The following is a 25,199-nucleotide window of genomic DNA, read 5'->3' on the forward strand; positions in this document are numbered from 1 at the left end:
TAACAGTATACAGGTGATTGATTGGTTGGATTGGTCAACTCTCCCTCTCCATAAGGATTGGTCAGCTCTACCTGTCTTAAAGTGAACTGGTCAGCTCTCCCTGTCTCCCTGTTTATTAGAGCGGTATGGAAGAATAAATTGGGTTGTGCCCATAAAACACACCTTTTTCACCCATCTGGCCCGCCCTTGTATCCTATTTACCTCCTTCTCTGCCTCTCAGATCTCGCACATGCTCGCCTGCGCCGCTTCATGGAGGAGGCATGGGGCAGACTGGAGGAGGCATGGGGCAGTGAGATCTGAGAGGTGGTAACAGGATAGGGCGGGCCAGACGGGTGGTAGAGGAGTGTTTTAGGAGCACAGCATGATCTCTTTAACGCATGCACATCACGTAAACATCCGCATGTCCCGTATGTGCATCGTGTATCAGCATCCTGTATCACCTGGCATCATAGACACCCGGCGTATAAGACGGCCCCCGACTTTTCAGAAGAAGGGTTAAAAAGTAGTCTTTTTTGCCATAATATACAGTATATAAAGCTGCCAACACTTTAGTTTAGAACTGAAAAATTAATTTGGCTTCACTGCCAGATAATTTTACACAGCTCTTTCTTTGACATGATAGTCATAATTTGTTTATTTTATAAAAGCTAAGGTACTTTTTTTGTTAAGAGGAAGAATTACTAAGTGTTTGCTTGTTGGATTTACATCTGAAAGTAGGATGAATTATTCATAGCGCAGATAATTAAAGCTCTAGTGCATACTCTATCCATATGGATTAAATTATTTTGTTAGTAAATGGTAGGGAAATGTAGAAAAATGTTATTATTTTATATAAGAAACTTAAAACGGAAAGAGAAGTTAAAGGATCCTTATATTCATGATCCATGTAATAGCAGCAGAATACAATCCCCAACATACATTGTTTAAAAAAAAAAAAAAAGGTTAAATAGAAATGGTTCTTTTCTCTAAAATTCTTATTTGTAACCAGGGCTGCTGACAGGGACATGGGTTTCTTCTACCTGATTTCAGGCTGGCTGTTATCTGCAAAGTAGTGGCTGTTAGAATTATTGTCAGATGGATGGGTAGTGGTCCCTCTGTACCCCTATAGTTTTCTCTGGTGGTTTTGTGGTTCCCATTTTGTTGCCATACCTTTACCCTGATAGCCTAGTGGTCCCCCTGTGCCCCTATAGCTTTTCCTGTGGTCCCAGTGCCCCTATATCTTTCCTTGTGGTACCCCTATAGCTTTCCCTGTGATCCACCTGGGCCCCTATAGCTTTTCTTGGTGGTCCAAAGGTAAGTGCCACCTCCACCCTCTTACAGATTAGTGCTTAGGCTCGTAGTAGATAGCTGTGGGCCCCATTCATTCTTGCTGAAAGCTTGCAGAGCAAACCTGGATTAGCAATCTCATCTCAAGTCTCCAATGGATGCTGGGACAGATGCATCACTAGCCAGGTTTTCATGCGCAAGCAGCAGGCAGGTGGAAAAATAGCCCCTCTTCCCCTGTCTGTTGCTTCAGTACTGTGGGGAAAACAAAGCAACGCATACAATTTGCTTTTTTTTTTTTTTACTACAATATTAACTTACGGTATAAATTATGTAGTCAGTGTTTGCCCATTGTAAAATATTTCCTCACACTGATTTACATTATTATTATTATTATTTATTGTATTTATAAAGCGCCAACATATTACGCAGCGCTGGACATTAGTTTAGGTTACAGACAATATTTAGGGGTGACATACAGCAAAATGACAATACAGGAATACAAGAAAGACCAGATCAGGCAGCACAGTATGAGTACAAGGTAATGCTTAGTCACTGGAGGGGAGCATGGAGATTAGGCAAGTTAGGCTCACTCAGATGCATAGCATGGGTGTACAGTAATGGAGGTGCATGATCAGGTAGGACACAAAAGGAGGAGGACCCTGCCCAAAGGCTTACAATCTAGAGGGAGAGGTAAGGACACGAAAGGTAGGGGACCAGAGTTCAGCTGTGGGTTTAGAGCACTTGTGAGGGGTAGTAGGCCAGAGTGAAAGGTGAGTTTTGAGGGCTTTCTTGAAGATGTTGAAGGAGGGGGCTGCCCTAATGGGTGGAGGTAGAGAGTTCCATAGTGTTGGAGCAGCTCTTGAGAAGTCCTGGAGGCGTGTATGGGACTGGTAGAGATGTCGCGAACCTCCTATTTTCGGTTCGCGAACCCCGTTCGTGAACCTTCGCGGAAGGTTCGGTTCGCGGAAAAGTTCGCAAACCGCAATAGACTTTAATGGGGATGCGGACTTTGAAAAATAGAAAAAAATTATGCTGGCCACAAAAGTGATGGAAAAGATGTTTCAAGGGGTCTAACACCTGGAGGGGGGCATGGTGGAGTGGGATACATGTCAAAGTCCCGGGGAAAAATCTGGATGTGACGCAAAGCAGCATTTTAAGGGCAGAAATCACATTGAATGCTCAATTGCAGGCCTAAAGTGCTTTCAAACATCTTGCATGTGTATACATCAATCAGGGAGTGTAATTAGAGTTCTGCTTCACACTGACGCACCAAACTCACTGTGTAACACACCGCAAACAGCTGTTTGCATAGTGACGGCCGTGCTGGACTGGTGCGCACCGTGGCGAGAGTGTAGGCCGTGCAGGGTTGCCAACCCAATTTCTTATTTTTGCTGTACAAATTGGTCAAAAAATCTGGACACCCCAAGTTTTGGACGGACAGGGGCGGAGTCAGGGGGCAGAGTCAGTCGCGGGCTTTTTGGGGAACTTCTTGTGATTTCGAGGGGAGAGAAATATAGCTGAAGCAGGTGATTACTGCATAAGGCTCATGTGAAACAGCATTCCTGAACTGAGAAGACTTTCTTACCCAAAGTAAGATTGCCTAGATAGAGATTAGATAGATAATCTTTCAAATGTCTTTTTGGCATTATCAAAGTTAAACCTAAAACTGAATAGAGAAACAAAAAAACTGCTGTGAACAGATTTTATTCTTGTTAACAGCATTAACCACAGGCATTAGTCCAAAAAACATTAGTCCAAAAAACTTCACTGAAATGTTAACAGAATGCCCAAAAGTTCTTTTAAACAGCATTAACCTCAGGCATCAATGCAGAAACCAGTGTACCAGCAACATTGTTCAATAAAAACGAAATTGCACTGAATTCCTAATGGACCAGTACAGCAAAACAAGCAAGCAGTTAAAAATCTGACTGGTTTTGGACTAGTCCATCTAATGGCAGATTCTCAGGGTTTTCTTTGTTTCCAAAAGCATTCCCTAACTGTCACAATAGCAAGATACCAGTCACTAGCCAGACTCCTTACTTGCTAACACACCATTTTAAGTACCGTATTTTTCGCCGTATAAGACGCTCCGGAATATAAGACGCACCTAGGTTTAGAGGGCAAAATCCAGAGAAAAAAAAAATACTAAACCTGGTGCGTCCATATTCCAGGAGTGTCTTGTACATGTTACCCCTTAAATGGTAGCCTCCTGTTTACCTCAGGTGTCCTCCAGTCTGCCCAATGCCTCCTCCAGTCTGCCCCATGCGTCCTGCAGTCTGCCTCATGCCTCCTCCCGTCTGCCCCATGCCTCCTCCAGTCTGCATTATGCCTCCTCCAGTCTGCCCCATGCCTCCTCCAGTCTGCCCAATGCCTCCTCCAGTCTGCCCAATGCCTCCTCCAGTCTGCCCAATGCCTCATCCAGTGTGCCCAATGCCTCATCCAGTGTGCCCAATGCCTCATCCAGTCTGCCCAATGCCTCCTCCAGTCTACCCCATGCCCCCTCCAGTCTGCCCAATGCCTCCTCCAGTCTACCCCATGCCTCCTCCAGTCTGCCCATGCCTCCTCCAGTCTGCCCCATGCCTCCTCCAGTCTGCCCCATGCCTCCTCCAGTCTGCCCATGCCTCCTCCAGTCTACCCCATGCCTCCTTCCAATCTACCCCATGCCTCCTCCAGATTGCCCCATGCCTCCTCCCAGTCTGCCCCATGCCACCTACTGTCTGCCCCATCACCCCCTTCATCTACCAGTCCCCACTCAGGTCCTGTGTGCGTCCTCCTTTCTCCCCATGTCTCCTCCACCATGTCCCCCGCATGTCTGCACTTCTGTGCCCGGCTGCCCCCACATGCTCTCTGGCCCCCGCTGCGTGACGCGTCATTAGAAGCCCGGCACTAGAGGAAGCCGCACACAGAAGGTGGATGTCTGCAGTCCTCGCGGGCATGAAGGAGGAGGTAAGCAGCTGCCGCTAAACACCCGGGGGGGCAGAGACATCACGCGGGGGGAGGCAGCACACAGCGGGGGTCAGGCAGCACGAGCCGGGCACACAGCGGGGGCCAGAGAGCATGCGGGGGCAGCCGGGCACAGAAGCGCCAACATCACGCAGGGGTAGGCAGCACACAGCTAGGGCCAGATATCACGGGGGTGGAAGGCAGCACACAGCGGGGGCTAGACAGCACGCGGGGGCAGCCGGGCAGCCACGTACAGACATGCGGGGGACAAAGTGGAGGTGACAGGAGGACGCACACAGGCAGGGAATCCCCGACGTGGCGACCGTTTGTATCGGCGGGCGTTCGGAAGTCGGGGATTCCCTGCCTTTGCCATATAAGACGCAGGGACTTTTTCTCCCCATTTTAAGGGGAGAAAAAGTGCGTCTTATATGGCGAAAAATACGGTATTTGGTTTGAGCAAATGCATTTTTGAAAGTGCTTTTAAAAACAAACAAAACCATATGAATCCCCCATGAGGAGATGTGCTAGTCCAAAATCTTGTCAGATTGTAACTGCTTACGTGTTTCAAACTGTAATGAGAGGGATATGGAGGCTGCCCTATTTTCTTTTAGTTGCCTGGCTGTCCTGCTGATCCTCTGCCTCATGCTTTTAGCCATAGCCCCTGAACAAGCATGCAGCAGATCAGAATTGCAAGATGATGCCAACTGTATAGAACACTATGTACACTGTAAACCAATCAAGCAAGCAGCATTTGCACCATTTTCAATCTTCATAAAAAGTAGCATCAGATCAGCATTAGCATTCCATTGACCATTTCCTAGCATAACCGGAATGTTCAAAGAGAACAATATTTCACATTGACAGTGATCAAAATAAACTCAACCAAAAACAGTAAATTTTCAACAGCAATAACAGTTTTTCCCTTAGCCACCACCTGTTTAATCAGTGTGCAACAAATATGGTGAAACCAAAAATGTCACCGAAACTGAGTGTAAAATTCTTAAAATTAGGTTTTAGGTTTGGAAATTACCATATACAATACACACGTAATTTGTTTTACTCAAGTGTGAGTGTCCAGTGCAGATACTCACAAGGAGCCTAAACAGAGGGATATGGATGCTTCCTTTTAAACCATACCATTTGTCTGGCACTGGCAGTCCTGCTAATCTTTGGCTGCAGTAGTGTCTGAATCACACACCTGAAACAAGCATGCAGCTAGTCCAATCTGACTTCAGTCAGAGCACCTGATCTGCATGCTTGTTTAGGGGCATTGGCTAAAAGTATTAGAGACACAGGATCAGCAGGAGAGTCAGGCAACTAGTATTACTTTAAAAGGAAATGTCCATACCCTTCTCAGTTTAGGTTCCCTTTAAGTTATGCAGGTTCTGGGGAAACTCCTGTCCTCCTAGAGGTTTTGCAGTGGTTATATAAGTATGCATGCGCACATGTAAAAATAAATTAGAGACAAGACATACTTACCTTTTATACATACCTGGGGATTGCTCCAGCCCCATGGGCACAGATCGCTCGCTCCCACTACCAGTACTGACTTCCTCCTGTCACGGCCAGTCTGCAATAGAGAAGTGCACCTTCTACATATCTCTCCACCGGGAGCTGGAGAAATACGTAAATAGCCTCAGACTGGCCGCAACTGGAGGAAGTTACGGGACCCAGTATCAGTACTGCTGCGGGCAGTGGAGGACGGCGGCGTGGGAGCGATCCGTGCGCATGGGGCTGGAGAAAGCCCCAGGAGGTATGTATAAAGTAAGTATGTCTCAACTCTGGTACACTAAGTTTACTAAGCATGGTACCATTGGCAGCCTTTGAGACTCCTTGTGGCAGTGGGCCTGGCTGGCAGGCAGCGGCACTAGTAACACTCAGGGTACTAGGGAGGGGGGACCCAGCATCACCACCAGTGAAGTGACCAAACTGACTGACTCTCAGACTCACCGACACCCACTCGCCGCTTGGTCATAGAATGCTGCTGTGTGGCCTGTCTCTCTCTGGCAGCAGGTGAAAGCGCAGCACGCTCTTGCTCTGACTGTCACTAGAAGATGATGTGAGGGTACAACAAGTCCCAGCATGCTTTGTCAGTAGCAGATGACAGGGGGGCACTGCAGTGCAGGTTCAGTACCCTCCTCTGTCTGAGGAGCACTAAAAGTCCCAGGCCAGCATGCATTGCAATCATGTCAGTAAAAGAAGAGGGGGCAGTGCACTACAAATCCCAGGCAGCATGCTGCCAGATGATAGCTGTGCAGGACTACAATTGGCATGCCATGATGATGCTCACAGAACAACAAGTCCCCAACTACCATTCCTAACAGCCATAACTCACATAACCCATCCATACAGTCAGCATTATCTACTTACACTATCATTCCCTAACAGCCATAACCCCCTTACCATACAGTCAACATTGCCTACCTGTCCTGCACTATCATTCCTGACAACCATAACTCACATTACTTTACCCACCACCTATCATACAGTCCCCACCAAGCCCAGTCCCCCTCCAGTGACAGACAGCCAGCACAGCACCTCTCCTCCAACTAAGTCTCCCCCTGCCTGTCCCCCACTGACTGGACCCCCAGACCAGTCCCACAGACACCCAGCCCTCACTGCCTCTCTCACACACACAGACTCACAGTGAGTGTGCTTGGGTGGCTGTTTGTCTCCCTCCCTGACTCCAAGCCTCCAACTAAGTCTCCCCCTGCCCCCCAACCAGTCCCACAGACTCCCAGCCCCCAGGGGTGCCCCTCTCTCCCTCACAGACTCACAGTTAATGTGCTGGGTCGACTCGGCTGCTGGCTGGGCTGTGGGTGGGGCGGGCTCCAATCAGTCTGCTGTAGACTGCTTGGTCGGCTGTTTGTCTCCCTCCCAGTCCCTGCCCTGGCTCCAACTAAGTCACTCTAGTCTCACCCTGTCCCCGCCCCAACCAGTCCCATAGACTCCCAGGCTCCCACTCCCAGGCCAGCCCCAGGGGTGCCTCTCTCCCTCACAGAGACTCACAGTTAGTGTGCTGGCTCCTGGCCTGGGTCGACTCGGCTGTTAGTGTTTTTCTCCTTCTGGTCGCTCCTGGCTGGACCTGGCAGATGGCGGCTGTGGGGCGGGCTCCAATCAGTCTGCTCTGCTCTAGGAGACTCACTCTGCCAAGGCTCTCAGACTACTCGAGTCAGGCTGCTGATCTGCTTCTGTGGCAGCTCGCACTGCTCGGTCGGTCCTGCTGCTGCTGATCTGCTCCTCCTGAGTCCTGCCCTGCTGTGTGGTGTGGCTCGGCGGCTGTGCTGTGTGTGTGTGTGCCCCTGAGTGAGTGTGCTGTACTGTCTGTGGCTGTGCTGCGACCTCATCCGACCTGGCTGGCTGCCGCCGTGTGACGCACTCCTCTCTCCTCGCCGTCCTCCTCCTCGTGACACTCGACTCTCGCTGCTGTGGGCTGGGCCAGCTCCCTCCTGGCTGCATCTCTTATTGGGCAGCGAGTGGCGCCGGCGCAAAAAAGAGGTGAGCTGATTGGAGAGGACACCCGGGGAGGAGAGGGCGGCTGAGGGGAGACTGAGGGAGGGGGGGGGGGGAAAGAGCGCGTGCATGCGCAGAACAGATTGGAGTAATTTATGCACTTTTAGACGGACGACTGCCCAGGAAATACGGGCAGTACGGACAGCTCTATTTTGAGAGCTTCTGTACGGACAGTCCGTCTTTTGACGGACGCTTGGCAACCCTGAGGCCGTGGCGGTTTTCAAGCCCATATGGTCGCCAGGCTGTGGTAGCTCAATGATAGAACAACAGTGACTGTCCAGCTGATCAAATTTGGTCTGACCACAATGAAGCAACGACCTTATTATCTTCTTGTATGTAGGTAGGCATAGGTAGGAGTCCCAGTATAGGTAGGTAGGCATAGGTAGGTGCCTCAGTAGTTAGCTAGGCATAGGTAGGAGACCCAGTATAGGTAGGTAGGCATAGGTAGGTGCCTCAGTAGTTAGCTAGGCATAGGTAGGAGACCCAGTATAGGTAGGTAGGCATAGGTAGGTGTCCCAGTAGTTAGCTAGGCATAGGTAGGAGACCCAGTATAGGTAGGTAGGCATAGGTAGGTGTCCCAGTAATTAGCTTGGAATAGGTAGGAGACCCGTGTATAGGTAGGTAGGCATAGGTAGGATTCCTAGTATAGGTAGGCATAGGTAGGTCCCCTAGTATAGGTAGGTAGGTAGGTAGGTAGGTGTCCCCATATAGGTAAATAGGTGCCCCAGTAGTTAGGTAGGCATAGGTGGGTGTCCCACTATAGATAGTTAGGCAGGGCCTGGCTGGCACAGTAATAACAATTACCAAGGTCCAGCTGCAACAGATAGAGCTGTATAATGTCAGTGTCAGTGAGCAACACACAAAAAAAAAAACCACATCAGGAAAACATTAGCTCCCAAAAGAGCTGTTGAGGGGTGCTATTTAGCAATAACAATCACCCAGGAGCAAGCCAAGAGCCTAACTAATCTTTCCCTAGGAGAAAAAATTTGCAGCAGCTGTCCCTAGTCTGTCTCTAGCAGGCACACGAGTGTGGCTAATGGCCGCCGGAGCCTGCCTTATATAAGGGGGGTGGGGCTCCAGGGCTTAGTGTAGCCTGAATGGCTACAATGTGCCTGCTGACTGTAATGCAAAGGGTCAAAGTTGACCCTCATAGTGCATTATGGGGCGAATCGAACTTCCGCAAAAGTTTGCTTGGTCCAGGCGATTGCGAACCCCCAAAGTTCGCCTGGAACCGTTCGCCGGCGAACCGTTCGCTGCATCTCTAGGGACTGGGTGATGCGGGGGGCGGTTAGGCTAAGTTCATTGGAAGAGCGGAGTGAGCGGCTAGGTGTGTACCTCTGAGTAAGATCGGAAATGCAGGTTGGACAGGTTTTGTGGACAGATTTGTAGGTCAGACACAGTATCTTGAATCTGATTCTGGACTGGATAGGAAGCCAGTGGAGGGATTCAAGGAGGGGATCCGCCGTGGTGGAGCGATGGGAGAAGAGGATAATTCTGGCTGCCGCATTCATGATGGACTGCAGTGGGGCTATTCGGGTCATAGGGAGACCAGACAGAAGGGCATTGCAGTAGTCAAGGCGGGAAATTATGAGGGCATGGATGAGGAGTTTGGTGATGGCAGAGGTCAGGAAAGGGCAAATCTTACAGATGTTACGAAGGTGGAAGTTGCAGCACTTTGTAAGGTTTTGGTTACATGATGAAATGTATCACAGGTTGTGTCATCTTTAGTCCTGTCAGGTGATTTCAATGGAATGTTTGGTTACTGAGAGTTCCCAAGCCAGGACAAAATATACCTGGTCTCCCAGAATGCTCTGCATAGCTAATCAGCCTATGTTAAATATAACTGGGAGGGCAGGCTGCATTCAATATACAGCAGTATATAGATAAAGGAAGTGTCTCTGATGCTGAAATCAGGATATTAAATGTCAAAGTGGCTATCCTGTATAATTTACTGGATTCTGCTTTGCATTATGTCATTACAGTTACTCTGTAAAAAAAAAAAGTGATTGTTCCGCTTAGCTGATTTTTTCTCAGATAACTGGTAGAGATATGATTATAGATTGGATTCTTAAGTGGTGTGGATCAATAAAATATAATCTATGTTTCAAACTAAATGATCTTATTGAAAATATTGTACCATTAATGACCTTAGGCTAGTTTATTGACTCTGTCTGGCTCATTGGGCGTACACTCGTTTCCTCAGCCTCAGACACAGCACTTTGTGTGATTGTCCTAGGGGTCAACTGTAGTTGTGTAAACGCTTTTTGTCTCCCATTCATACAGAAGCTTGGCTAAAGGTGAAACTTACAGAGAATATTGGAGTATTGAGTCATAAGGTGCATACAAACATCCAATTTTGATTGGCCAATCACTCACCAATTTTACCACCTCCTTGGAGTATGCGGCCAAAAGCCTTTGAATACTATGAACAGATTGGGCTTGATTCACTAAAGCGTGCTAACACAGTTAGCACACCTAAAAGCTTTGCACGTGCAAACTAGGGTGCTAAGTAGTGTGCATGGCAAAGCTGTTACTGATCGCGTGCTATTTTAGCGCACGTAAAACTTTTGCGCGCACCACTGCGCGTGCAAAATCAGCCGCTTCGCATGCAAAGTATGCTTATCACGCTACTTAGCATGCGAAGCGGCTGATTTTGCACACGAAGCGGTGCACGCAAAACTTTTACGAGCGCTAAACTTTACGCGCACAAACTCTTACACGCATATTAGCATGTGCAGAGGCAGTTTGCACGTGCTAAGGGGATTTTCACTGCCGTGCTAACACTTAGCACGCTTTTGTGAATCAAGCCCAATGTGTAGTTAAGCTCTTATACTACATGAAGGTGGTAAAATTGGCCATTGATTGGCCAATCAAAATTGGATGTGTGTACCAGGCTTTCGAAACTGTTGAGCACCCGGGCTCCTTGCATGTTTCTTTTAAATGTTTCACCCTGCTCTAAATAGAAAAAGCTGCTTTGGTATAGACAGCTCTTTCTTTCACACGATTGTCATAATATGTTTATCTAAACATCCTTTGAAAACTTAAAGTACTTTTTTTTGTCAAAGAAAAATGACAAAGTGTTTGGTTGTTGCACTTCCAACCGAAAGTAGGATGAATTATATGAATTATTCATAGGCACAAATAGATAACTCTAGTAGAACATACTATATCCACATACATTCGTTTTTTTCTGTTGACAACTGGCAGGGAGATTTAGAAAAGTTTTTTTAATATTTAATATAAGAAACTTAAAACGGTAAGAGAAGTTAAAACAAACCTGTGAGTTTAAGAAAGGGAGAAGATAGATACTTACCTCGCTAGTGGGAAGCCTCCAGAGACTCCAAAGAATTGCCAAACGCTGGATGCCAGGACTCTCTAGAAGTTTGCGGCCGTACTCCCGTCTGTGAACAGGCACGGTGGCACTGCACCCTTGCAGGATAGCTCTCGTCTGAGCAGTAGCACGGAGCTGCTCATGTTCGGCTGAAAAAAGAGCAGAGCCAGAGCAGCTCTGTGCTACTGCGCAGACATGAGCCATCTCGCACCTGTGCAGTGCAGCAGCGCGCCCGTCGACAAACCATTGTATAGGAGATTTGGGGGTCCAAATGCTGGAATGACAAGGTGGAGAGGGACAGGGAAAGCCTCTGGATTATCCAGAGCCTTTCCTCTACTAAGGTGAGTATCTTACTTTTGCCTTTTTAAAAGTCGGAGGTACCCTTGAAGGACCCCTATTTTCATCCATGTAATAGCAGCATAATACAATTCTCAACATACTTTGCATCAAGAAAAAAACAGATGGGATGGAAATGGCACTTTTCAATATCTGAAAATTCTTATCTGTCACTAGGGCAATTGACAGGGACATGGATTTCTTCTACTTGACGTCATGTCAGCTGTTATTTGCAGAAATAATGGCTGTTAGAAATCTTGTCAGATGAAAGAGACCAAGTGAAGTCTGTCAGTGAAAAACTATTTTTAATAATTTATTTAGCACAAAGAATATTAAACGATACCTGAGGTGACATGTGACATGATGAGATATACATGGGTATGTACAGTGCCTAGCACACAAATAACTAGGCTGTGTTACTTTTTTTTCTTTCTCTGCCTGAATGAGTTAAATATCAGGTATGTAAGTGGTTGACTCAGTCCTGACTTATGCTGGGGATACACGGTTCATTTTGAACCGTGTATCGAGCCGCACGATAGATTGCGGCGTGTCCCCGCTCGTCCCCGCGCACGGCCGGATCTATTCCTGCTCGTCTCCGCGGGCAGTTCTTTATCTTCTCTTCGTTTCTGAACATTGTCCTGCCCGCGGTATCGAGCAGGGAATCGATCCGCGCGGGTATCGGACAGGTCGGAAATTATCAGCGCTGCCATCAGCGCTCGATTACACGGTTCAAGACGAACCGTGTATTCCCAGCATCAGACAGGAAGTGACTATAGTGTGACCCTCACTGATAAGAAATTCCAACTATAAAACACTTTCCTAGCAGGAAAGAGATAAAATGGGTCAATAGTTCATAGATTTTAGCTCTGGCATACTTCAATGAATGTGTCATTGAGCAAAAGCAATAAAACAGTTAAAACTTAAAAAGTAGATTAAACATAAAATAAAACTGTGAAATATCTTATAAAGTCATTTTAGAAGACGGAAGATAGATACAATTGTTTATTTCATTAGTTTATTTTTGCCTCTGGTGTCCTTTAAGGATGTTATTCTGCTGCTGTTACATGCTATCACTGCTCCAAAATTTGGAGCAAACTTGCAGTGACAGAAATATTGAGACTGTCATCTTTAAATTAATTCATTCAATTGTTTTTTGTTTTTTTAAATGCTGCTCCCTTTGGCTGTTATGCCGTTACTCTGCTTATAACGGGTTCTTAATCACTTGCACAGAATGAGTATGCTGTTTAATATGTTGGAGCTTTATAAATCAATAATAATAATAATAATTAAGTGATCTGACTAAACTTGCAGCATAAATGCACTACAGCCAGAAAAATCGATTTCTTGACACTAATCTCCTGTCCACCTTCAAACTTTATAACACCACATAATACTCTACCCAGGGCCGGTTTAAGCAACAATGGGGCCCCAGGGCAAAATAAACCTGGGGGGCCCCCCCAACATATACCCCTGAACAAAAATCGGCATTAGGGGACCTTTTTTGCAGCTGGTATAGTGAGGGTGTGAAGTCCCAATCGGTCAGAGCTCCACATTCTGGCTATCCCAGCCTGCCCCTGGGGGACAAGGGGTTAAAAAGTTTCAGGAGGGGGGACCCCACATAATGTTTTTTTTTTTAAATTCCCACACTCTAAACATAAAAAAAAATTGGGAAAATAGGAAAAAATGCCAGGGATCTTCATACAGCCATATTGCGGCTGTATAGCGATCCCTGGCCAAAGCGCTGCGGCTGCGTATAGACCCCCCTGGAAACCCCGTCAGGAAATTTATTGCGCTTTCGTTTGATACATGTAAAATTACACTACTGTTAGGTTTGCTACTAAAAGTTACATTTACCGCATTTAAAACTATACTTTTTTCCTTCTAAACTTTAAAATCGATTTTCTCAAAAACTATAAGGTCTTTTTGAAAAATTGTTTTTTCCTCTTATTCCTAATGATCTCCCTAACATATCCTGCAAATTTAGGGTTTCTAGCATTTAAGGTGGATTTGCTATTAACCATTAAAGTCGCAGGTTTTTAAATGTGTTTTTTTTTTCTTTGAAACTTTAAAATCGATTTTCTCAAAAACTATAAGGCCGATTTGAAAATTTTTTTTTCCTCTTGTAGCCACTGGGGGCCCCTACAAGCTCTGGGGCCCTGGGGCAGCTGCCTACTTTGCCTTAATGGTAGCGCCGGCCCTGACTCTACCTCTTTACTGTAGTAACATAAGATACATTTTAATAAAAAAAATATTCCAAAATACCTAATTTTTTAAGGAAACATTGGTAGTTTTGTACTTTCACTGTTCTCTTTCTTTCTCAAAGTTGGTTTGGCTCTCATTTGGAGAACCTAAGAGCCGATCTATCCAAACTTCTACCCCTTGGCCCTCCATCCCTCTCTCATGGACTCCTATGGGAGAGGGGTTGAGTGGCAAGCTGTTCAGATACTGCCATGCTTTCTGATTGGACGAGGTGGTTAGTAGAGATGTAGGCGTACAGCTAGCCTGTGAACAGCTGTGGGCCTGTACTACTTACAGTTCACACTCTCTGAGTAGTACGCATGCCCTGGCCGGGCAGGTTCGGACGCGCACCGCCTGGCCAGGGCATGCGTTCTACTGAACGGGTCTGGGCCAGGGCATGCATACAACTCAGAGAGCGTGACCTGGCAGTAGTACAGGCCCATAGCTGTTTGCAGGTTAGCTGTTCGCCTACATCTCTAGTGGTTAGCAGCAGCTGAGCTGTGCCTCTCCTCCCAGAAAAAAAGGATTAAATAAAAAAAAAAAAATATTGGCACCATACATTGTACTAGGGAAATGTCAGGTATAGCAGTATTACCTCACCAGCAGAGAGTGCTGCGGCCGCCGCTTCCACGTCTGACGTCACCCCGGCGGCTGCCGCATCCTCTCAGACATCTTACACAGCCTCTGGCAGACCAGGTCTCTCCTCTGCACATCAGATTAGGTCAGCACGCTCGCGGGCGGGGCGGCAGGACCTTTATAATCTGAGGAGACGGGTCAGCTGATTTTGCGGTCAGCTGACACCAACCTGCCAATCACACGCTGCTGATTGGTTCAGCCCTCTGGGCGGGCGGCTTGAATTTGCTTTCTGTATTTAAGCTGGGAGATGTCATTTGCTCATTTTCTGTTGTTGCGAATACTTCGTGTTAGCACTCAGACCTTTGATAGCTGTGATCAGTACCATTCAATACCATTGTATTTATTGTGTATGACTCTTTGCCTGAATTCTTGACTCTGCTCTCTGCCTATCGATTCTGTACTTTGACTGTCTGATTGTTGCCGACCCCTGCCCGACCTCGACTCTGATTTTGCCTCCTGATTCTGTGCCTCTGCTCTTCTGATCTGTTGCCGATCTTGGCCTGTTTATCGACTACCATTTGTCTTACGTTAGTGTACCTTTTCTGCCCGTCTGTTGCCTACCTGATCTTTTGCGCAATTTTCAATTATATTTGGTAGCGCACCCAGGCTATGCATATGCATAGGTTAGGATTTAGTTAGTGTTAGGTTCCCTCCCATAGGGGGATGACTTCTCCGCAGTGGGAGGGACGAGTACTTAACAAGTTGCATGCAAGCTGTTACAGGAAACCAACATCCTCCAGTGGTAGACAGGTTATGTGTATGCTCGGTGTGTATTTTATCCCACAAGTGGGGCTTGCACTCTTTTGCAGGTAGGCATGTATCTGTTTTTAAGTAGCGCTGTTCATTTCTTTGCTATGTACTAATTTAATTCATTTTTGGTCAGCTGCTCCCACTTCGCAGCCTTGCTTTTGGTGTATATGCAGAGCTTCTGTTTGGATTCAAGGTGCGTTTGAAGTTTCTGGGGGGGCTCAGCGCACCTCTGATTGTAGGCCATTCAGAGGCGGCCTGGTGATGCGCTGATCCACCTTTTGCCTACCTGATCTGTTTGACTACTCTCTCACCAGTGGGCCCTCGCCACTGGTGAGATTACCGCTGTGGTTCTATCTGTAACCTCCATCGCCACTGGTGAGGTTACCGCTGAGATTCTATCAGAAACTTACAGTTTGCACCAATCACCACACTTTGTGCAATAAAGCTAGACACTTTGTCACGTCTTACACGCTGTTTGCTTACTATATCTGTATTACTGGTGATTCTGCAGATCACCATATAATCAGATATAGTATCTGTATTATTGGTGATACTGCAGATCATCACATAATCAGAGATCTGTAGTCCTGCTGACACTAATCGTTACAGGAAATATTTTAAACGTTGCAATAACTGAAACACATGGGCAAATAAAATATGTGGGTTTTATTCACAGTAGAATGTTTTATTTTAAAACTATAATGGCTGAAAACTGAGAAATAATGATTTTAAAATTTTTTTCTTATTATTCCCATTAAAATAATAATCCTAACATTTGTATAGCGTTTTTCTCCTGTTGGACTCAAAGCGCTCAATAGTTGCAGCCACTGGGACACTCTCAAGGGGCCACCCTGCAGTGTTAGGAAGTCTTGCCCAAGGACTTCTTACTGAGTAGGTACTGACCCTAGGCAGGATTCGAACCCTGCTCTCCCACATCAATGGCAGAGCCCTTAACCAGCCCTTAAAGTGAACCTCCGGACTAAAAATCGACTCAGCAGCACTGAAAAGGCTTGGTGTTTCTTTAACAGTTTCACAGCATCAGAACTTTGTCTCTCTTATACAAGCCTCATTTTTAGCTGCACAGAAGAAAACTGCCCGGGCTTTTTTCCCCTGATGCTGTGCAAAGCATGATGGGATTTCTGATGTTGTTGTTCTCGTGCTGCTGTTTTGGTGCAATTTTTTTTTTTACATTTTGAATTTGACATTTGAAGCCTAGCGTGTGCAGCTGGGAGGGGTAATCAGGACACAGGACAGTTGGAACTGTGTCTCCTACTCCCTGTCACCTCCTTTCAACCAAAAAGATGGCTGCCCCCATGACAAAGATGGCAGCCCCCATGAATCACAAACATTTGCCTGTTCTTTTAAAACAGGGTGGGTAAGAGATTATATTACCTATCTATTCTAATTAACATAACTAATGTAACTTGATGACAGTATGTTTGTTTAGGCTGAAGTTCCCCTTTAACCAGTATACTATCCAGCCACAAAATGCAATTAGAATAAAATAAATCTTAACAAAAAGTACCACCCAAAAAGCCTAATTGGTAGCTAATAAAAGCAAGCTATTGATCATTTTAGTGTGATAAGTACTGATAAACTTATTGGCAGATGAATGGACACAGCGCTGAAATGTGAAAAATGATCTGGCTTCTAAGGGGAAAAACCCTTGGAGGTGAAGTGGTAGAAGAGGAACTTTTGGAAAAAGGGGTAAAATCATTCAATACATTGCAAAGTCAGAAGTTACAAAAATAGAAAAGAGATCAAGAAATGATTGATATCCGCTATGGAATTTAATCATATTGTTCGATCCATAATCAGCCTACATGTAATCATCTTTACTACTGACAGACAAGAAAAAAAAATAGTACCAACTGCCATTATCTATGACCACACCCCCAAAACAATGCGATAGGCTAAAAGGTTGTTTTTGTATAGATATACATATGCACAGAGGAAGATACTAGTTGCTTGGCATTTGGAAACAGCCGCTATTTCCCACAATGCAACAAGGCTCATAGACAGGAAACAGTCAGGACCTAGGTCCTGACATCACACTGTGGGAGGGGTTTCACCACAATATTAGCCATACAGACCCCCCCCCCCACCCACCCCTGATGATATATTCGGGAAAAGGTAAAGATTTTTCATGAAAAAAGAGGTATCGGCTGCTGGTTGGGATGAAGTTCAATCCTTGGTTACAGCTCTTCTTTAAATATAAAATAAAACTGTGGGTTATATATATATATATATATATATATATATATATATATATATATATATATATTATTTTTTTTTAACCTCTGTATTCCTTTGAGGCCACTTGCACACTGCATTCCACCGTAGTACGCTTCCCCACCGCAAGGGCCATGCAAGTCTATGGAGACTTGCACTGTTCACGTGATGGTGCACCTGAAATATCAGAATCACTGCAATCCCGATACAAAGTCTTCAGTGTGTTACCACATCATCTGTGCCTACAGCACAGATTACGCAGTAATGCAAATCAATGGGCGACGCATGCCGTGTGCATGACGGGAGCATGATGTACTTCCTGCCCATCAGGCAGTATGTCACTAGCCAGGGGGCGGATCTATGCATATGACCTTGTCGCCGCACTTTGGCGCATGCACAGACCGACAGGAATCACAGTGACATACTTCCTGCCCAGCAGGCAGCATGTCACTAGCTGGGGGGGGGGGCAGACCTGAGCATATGACCCTGTCACTACACCGTGGTTCATGCTCGGACCGACAGGTATGCCAGTGACTTGCTTCCTTCCCAGCAGAGTGTATAAACACTAGCCAGAGAGCAGATCTATGCATTTGACCCTGTTGCTGAACCGTGCACAGGGTCAGCTTTTGATGATTATGCCCTCCTATTCACTCACTGTGAAAGACAAACAAAACCTGCATCTCCCACTGAGCCCATTTCACACTTCAAACACTGTCCTCATGAATTCAGTGAAAAGTGCAGCCTGTGTGTATGGGAAGACCAGAGAGAGGAGAGGAAGCAATCCCAGTGCCTGGGATTCAAGCAGAGCAGATGCTGTCTGCAAAGTTTACTATGCTTTAGCTCTGAACAATATGCTTCCTGTTTGTCAGCTCTGCAGACTCCTCCGGCAGCATCAATACAGTACACAGCATTTGGGGAGTATAAAGAGGCTGGAGTAGGGCGCTGTACACTGTCTACAAATCTTTGTCTACAAAACTTTGTATGATTGCTTATCAGTGGCTGAGCAGAGGCAGTCATTAGAACAAGTGTGCAAAGAGTAAAAAGCTTTTTCTCTCCTAACCCTTAGTTGTCAGTCATTTAGGACAGGAAAATAAACTTTTTTTTTCTAATCAGCTCTGTGTTTTGAAACACCTCTGTTATAAACTGTTCTTATCACCTTGCTTCGACACCATCGTCTCACAGACTGTGAGATCACTTGACTCTCCACACAGCAAACAGTAGATAGACTTTCTCAGGCTTCTTCAATGTTTACGTTATTTATTCAGGACTACAGAAATACAGATAGATACATTCATCATATCCTAGCCATGCCAATCTTCATGTTGCGTTACAAGCTCATGATTAGACTCCCTACTGAAGTCACTCAGGCACTTCTTGCTAACCTACGTTCCACTAAACTACCTATGTACAGCAGACATTATATCAGATTACATAAAGGAAGAACATGCTTAAAGAAATAATTGGGTTCCAGTCAGTATTGCGAGCTAGTGCGGAAGGAAGAAGCAGAAGTGAGTTCTCCATCGCTCGTTCCAGATTTAATACCGACTAGGAAAGAGTTAAATATGACATCATCTTCGCCACCCCCTATATCAGTCTATTGGTGGACCCACTCGTGGTGTCATCATACACACCTACTTGATTAATAATCAATGAGGCGTTTGGCCTATATGCAGGACCGTGGATGTTTAGTAAACATGGCCAATGTTTTCTGTTCCTGTTGAGGTCAGAGTGGCCGATGGCCTTCTTTTAGGAACATGTTCTCAGTATCTGCGTGTATCCTCTGCTACACGCAGACCCTGAGATGCCTCTGCCTGCATCACAAAACCTCTATTTATTTTAAAGACATACACTGCGGACAAGCCTTTTACATAAAACTCAGGCCAAGTAACTGAGGCCTACTTAAATTATAACAACCTCTGGAGGGGGTGGAGAGGCTGAGGACAGCTATAAACAAGACCTTCTGAGTAGGGAGAGTCTATAAATCCAAACTCTGAATGATTCTTTATCAGTGGCATCTGAGCAGATGCAGTCATTAGAACAATTGTAAAGAGAACAGAACGATTTCTCTCGCTAGACCTTTACAACGGTCTTTCAGGACAGGGAAAATATTTTTTTTCCCTGGACTGACAGTAATTTACTGCACCTTTCCCCAGCACTGCGCTCCAAGCCACCGTCTGGAATGCCTGTAGGTTTATACACCTCTGAATGCAACCTTTGTGCTAGTGGTGAGTGAGGGTACGTTTCCACTTGAGCGGCGTGATTTGCTCGCGGAAACCGCGTCAACGAATCCGCATGAGGTTGCGGATTCGTTGACGTTTCCATGCGGATTTTCACGCGGAATCGCCCGCGGTTTTAACAACGCGATTTTAACCATGTCAATGCCGGCAAGCATTGACATGGGTTTTTAGACGAAATCGCACGCGGAAACGCCGGGAAAACCGCAAGACTAAAGAGCTTGCGGTTTTCCTATTTAGTTACATTACCGACGATTCGCGTGCGGGTGTGCGGCGGGCGAATTCTGACGGCTCTGCTGTGCAGATTTTTTCTGCATAGCGAGCCGCACAGAATTCCTGACAAATGGAAACAACGCCATCCACTTGTATTGGTTGAACGAATCTGCATGCAGGAAACGCATGCAGATTCGCTCGAGTGGAAACGTACCCTGAATGAATGTTCCTCCAGCAAATGTATTTGTTCTGGGAGAACAATGATAAAGCCTTGTACACAACTGCAACAAAGGTTGGACCTTGTTTTTTGCAATCCAATGGGAGCATGCTGCTTCTGCTGGGGCTCAGATTTGTAAAGAGCGCTTGTCCCATGCAGTGGTGCCATGCGGTGTTGGCAGCAGCGACAGAGGACCCAAAAAGAGGGGGTAGGCCAGATGCACAATGGTGAGTAGTGTGAATATGTTGATGGACACTGTGACGGGGCACAGCATATCTGCTCATCCAATGTAGTGTGGATCTAGCCTCAGTGTTACAATTCTGTTATTTAATATATACAATTTATTTACCTTTCCTTTCAGTTATTTTCCCATTTCTCCGCCCTATCCTGGAGGGTCTGAATATCAGCTTCATGCCAAAAGACTTCCTGAACTTCTTCATGAAAGCTGTTACTAGTTTCAAGGAGAAACGTCAGAAAGGAGACCACTCAGTAAGTTTATCCCACCAACACATAGTAACGTTAGATGACAAATGTCATGATAAGAGATGGTTAATGAGTTTCTAATAATTTTGAGTTAATGCAAACACTATGCTTTAACCACTTGATGACCCACCCTTTACCCCCCCTTAAGGACCAGCACTGTTTTGAGTGATCTGTGCTGGGTGGGCTCTGCAGCCCCCAGCACAGATCAGGTTGCAGGCAGAGAGATCAGATCGCCCCCCTTTTTTTCCCCCCTATGGGGATGATGTGCAGGGGGGGTCTGATCTCTCCTGCCTGCCTGGGTGTTGCGGGGGGGGGGGGCACCTCAAAGCCCCCCTCCGCGGCGAAATCCTCCCCCTCCCTCTCCTACCTGGCCCCCCCGGCGATCAAGGCTGCACAGGACGCTATCCATCCTGTGCAGCCAGTGACGGGACGTCCCCTGTCACATGGCGGCGATCCCCGGCCGCTGATTGGCCGGGGATCGCCGATCTGCCTTACGGCGCTGCTGCGCAGCAGCGCCGTACAATGTAAACAAAGCGGATTATTTCCGCTTGTGTTTACATTTAGCCTGCGAGCCGCCATCGGCGGCCCGCAGGCTATTCACGGAGCCCCCCGCCGTGATTTGACAGGAAGCAGCCGCTTGCGCGAGCGGCTGCTTCCTAATTAATCAGCCTGCAGCTGGCGACGCAGTACTGCGTCGCTGGTCCTGCAGCTGCCACTTTGCCGACGCACGGTATAAGCGTGCGGTCGGCAAGTGGTTAAGCATCTTGGAATACAACAACTCAGAAATAGTAGCATCTTATTTATTCACCATATTATAATGGATATTTAAATGCTGATAATTCCAAGTTGATGAAAATGTTATGCCAGTACCAAATGATGTGCTATCTACATGAAATCAACATAAATTAAAATAAAATTTGACCTACTTAGAAGTATTAGCATCTCACTGACCATCCATAGCCATGATTCAGTTAATCAACGTATTGGTGAGTTTTGTATGTGCTTTGTGATTTTTCTCCGCCCCTTGGATCGAATATTGAAACCTACCTATCACTAGGAGCAACTTGCTGTACACAGCACACCTGTGTTATGAAGGCTTTTTCTATGTGCTGTCAATTTGCCATACCCTGGCCTTACCATACTCTAAGGAGGGAGGGACGCATTCGGGGAGTGCGCCCCTTTTTCCATCATCAGGTGCCTGTAGGCATGTGCAGGGTCGGACTGGGACACTGGGGGCCCACCAAAGAAATTTCAACCTGGGGCACACACATCCCATGATTGCGGTGAAAAAAGGGCGTGACCATACACCGGAAAGTGGGCGTGATCATGATGTATTATGGACAGGGCCAAATATACATAATCTTAGCAGAATTTTAATTCAGAGGCACTGCTGCAAAGCAAAACTTTGCATAGAGTCCCCTCCTTCAAAATAAAGTAATGTCCTACTTTGCAGAGGTTGCGACCACAGAGGTTGCAGAGGTTGCGACCGCATCAGGGCCCTTGGGCCAAAGGGGCCCCGAAGGGCCCTCCCTCAACTACAGTATTACCTCTCTATTGGTCCTTTGCTCATAATAATCACTTCTATAGGTACTTTGAACAGTGGTAATCATTAACAAGCTATTTCCCATCCCCTTCTTGCACCTCTGACACTGTAGTTGCCATTGGCAGGTTTTGGTGCCCCGTATCAATTGCTATATATAGAATGCTTGGGGGGCCCCATTGTAAAATTTGCATCGAGGCCCACAGCTACTTAGCTACGCCACTGCTCTCAGCATGAGTGATTACAGCACTGAGAAAAGAATTTTTGTGCTGCAGGCAGCAATTGGAGCTCTGTCAGACAAGGAGGAGTGGGGGGGCACCAGAGACCTGGAAGAGGGGCCCACCGAGGGAAAAAACTGTGCTACTGTGGCCCAGTCCGACCCTGGGCACGTGCCTACTGTGCCTCATGGTAAATCCGGCCCTGCCCTTACCATACTAGAAATTTCAAGTGGTATTAAAGGGAACCTGAAGTGAGGGATAAGGAGGCTGACTTAGAAATTGCCTGACTGCCCTGTAGATCCTCTACCTCCAATACTTTTAGCTACAGATCCTGAACAAGCATGCAGATGAGATGTTTCTGACAAAAGCCTGGTACACAAATCCAATCTAATGCTTACAATCTGTTAGCCCTCATACTACATGGAGGGGGTAAAATTGGCCAGTCATTGGTCAATAAAAAATGGATGTGTATACTAGGCTTAAAGTCTGACTAGATCAGCCACAAGCTTGTTTCAGGTGTGTGATTCAGACACTACGGATGACAGAATGATATACCTCTCATTTCAGGTTCCCTTTAAAGTAAAGGAGGAACAGTACTGAAAGAAAAAGAAAGTATTTTTCTAAACTCACTCAAGCCTAAATGAATGACTCACGGATTCGACCACATTGGTGTGATATACCTTACCATATACACCACTCCTGTGGGAGGAGGATAAATCTATGCCCAGATGTTACCCCTTTTCTGCAAGTTACTGACACTTTCTATGGGTTCATACACAGACTAGATTAATCCCAAATGAAGCATCCACTAAAGGCAGCCTCGGGCAAGAATCTAGTGTGTGTAGGGAGACCATGATATGTAGGTTAGAGATCCAGGATGCTGGATCATCTTGCCTGAATGCAGCTCGACTCTATAGTTCTCTCTGTTGCTCCTCCCCTTGTCATGCGCTACACATCAGCTCTCCGCTGCCCTCCAGAGTGACAGAAAACATTGCTGCCCACCGACAGGAGACAGGAATTTCAAGTGTAGCTTATGTCTGTGACTGGACATGGGCGAAATCTTGGTAAATTTGCAAAGACAACATTTTTGGTTCTGTAAATTGACATGAACTGTATTTTGTTGATCTATTAGGACGTGGCTTGTCTTTGTAAATGTACAAGGTTACAGTGAGAAGAGTGCATGTTGTGAATTGTTTTGCTTTCAACACATTAAATTTAGTTTCAGAAGGTTTTTGTGTGTTGAACAAACAAGAAAATAAAGTACGGTACATAGTCACATGAAAGCAAAGAATAACCCTCACAGTGGTTGTCAAGGTTTCACTGAGAGTAGCTTATTGGAGGACTATCCATAAAATCTTTGTAGATAAAAGCACATATAGATCTGCTTAAAGAAGCAGTAAGGAATGTAACATGCATCTATACAAACAATCTTGGTCTTCAAAGTCTCATTATATAAAATAACAACAGCAACTTCATTTTCCATTATGAAAATTGCAGTAGAGGCCTCAAGCTTAGATTTTCAAGCTTAAGCATCCAGTGTGACCAAACATTGTAATAGTTATCTCATTTATCATTAGCTTTTGCTAGGATAAATTCTGATAGCATGGTATTTGTTACAGAATCAAATGTTCACTTATAACTGAATTATTGCAAATTTCCTTCTGTTTTAAGAAGGCAATTACACCAAGCTTTGCTTTTTTAGTAGGAGGGCTTTTTGGTTCCTTTTATCCCCTATACATTCCTAGTAGTTTGGGTCACCCTGAGCTGCTTGGTTACTCTGTTGTACTCCTCCAAGCCCTATTTCATACAGCCTTATCAATCCCTGCCATGTACTGATGAGGACCAAAAGTCTGAAACAGGCTGTCTACATGTGGGTTTGATATGGCAGTGTAAAACTTAAAGCTATAGGCTTGCTATACACCAGCGGTTCTGGATGCTTGCTTGGCTTAACAAGGGCGAAAAGGGGTACTTTGCATATTTAGTAGCAGTGCATTGTGGGTAACCACAAATGTTCATTTATAACTGAATTATTGCAAATTTCCTTCTGTTTTAAGAAGGCAATTACACCAAGCTTTGCTTTTTTTAGCAAGAGGGCTTTTTGGTTCCTTTTATCCCCTATACATTCCTAGTAGTTTGGATCTCCCTGAGCTTCTTGGTTACTCTGTTGAATCAAATACATCATTAGAAAATAAATAAAAGGATTTCCAATGTCTAGCTAAATGACATCTAGATATAGCATCCACTATTTCGACAAATTTATGGACAAGGTTAGAAACCTTCCTCAGCCTATTTCTCAGTAAATTAATTGTTGGGTTAAAAGAATAATTACTTGGGATGGTAGCCAAAACTTACGGGCTTTAGTGCAGGCCTACCAAATGTGACAAATGTTTCCATTTTGGTTGCACCCTCTAAAGCACAGAGCGGAATTATATGAGTTTATTTGGTGCATTCTCAACGAGGTCATATAGGAGCGATGCAACAGGCAAGGTTGTATGGGTAAAACAACAATGCGCCCATCTTTCAGTTGTGAGCATTACTCCAGCGTCTACTTCCCAACGCAGAATAAAACCTGACTTTACCTCATCCGCAGTGTGAAAGAGAGATTGATAGAGAAAGGAATCCATACCGCTCTGAAGAAGGATGTTTTTGCACCGCATTTTGAAAGGGTTATACGCTAAAGATTAGATTATTATTAGATTAGATTATTAGATTATTTCAATGTTTGCATATACTGGAATATCTATGAAAAAGTGTAAAAGTTTCCCGTTGCGACATGTCAAACGTTTGGCAAAACTTATTATGGCTAATAATAACAAAAGAGTGAAAAAAGTGACCCACCCTTGTGAGCTTGGGCCTGAACCACCATCTAAAGGACCCACTCTTAGCTCCTGGTTATATAAGTCAGAGTTGTGAAATAAATCAACCATTCCGCTACAATCTGATTGTAGGCTATATTTAAATCTATTGGCCTTCCACAGGCTCAGGGTGTGTGCGGTGTAAGGTGCGTTAATGCAGGGTTGGGGGATATTTTTAAAACTAGATTAGAGAA

General features: G+C 45.6%; 1 protein-coding gene across 1 annotated transcript in view; it reads left to right on the forward strand.

The window, feature by feature from the left end:
* LOC137503712 (cytochrome P450 3A9-like) overlaps positions 1–25,199 on the forward strand; it is a 124,368-nt gene that overhangs the window by 39,555 nt on the left and 59,614 nt on the right. The window contains exon 8 of the mRNA XM_068231107.1: positions 20,271–20,398. Within this exon, the coding sequence (XP_068087208.1) occupies positions 20,271–20,398 (128 nt within the window). The remainder of the gene's footprint in view (positions 1–20,270; positions 20,399–25,199) is intronic.

The sequence above is a fragment of the Hyperolius riggenbachi genome, chromosome 4 (assembly GCF_040937935.1).
Source record: "Hyperolius riggenbachi isolate aHypRig1 chromosome 4, aHypRig1.pri, whole genome shotgun sequence".
NCBI classification, from domain to species: Eukaryota; Metazoa; Chordata; class Amphibia; order Anura; family Hyperoliidae; genus Hyperolius; species Hyperolius riggenbachi.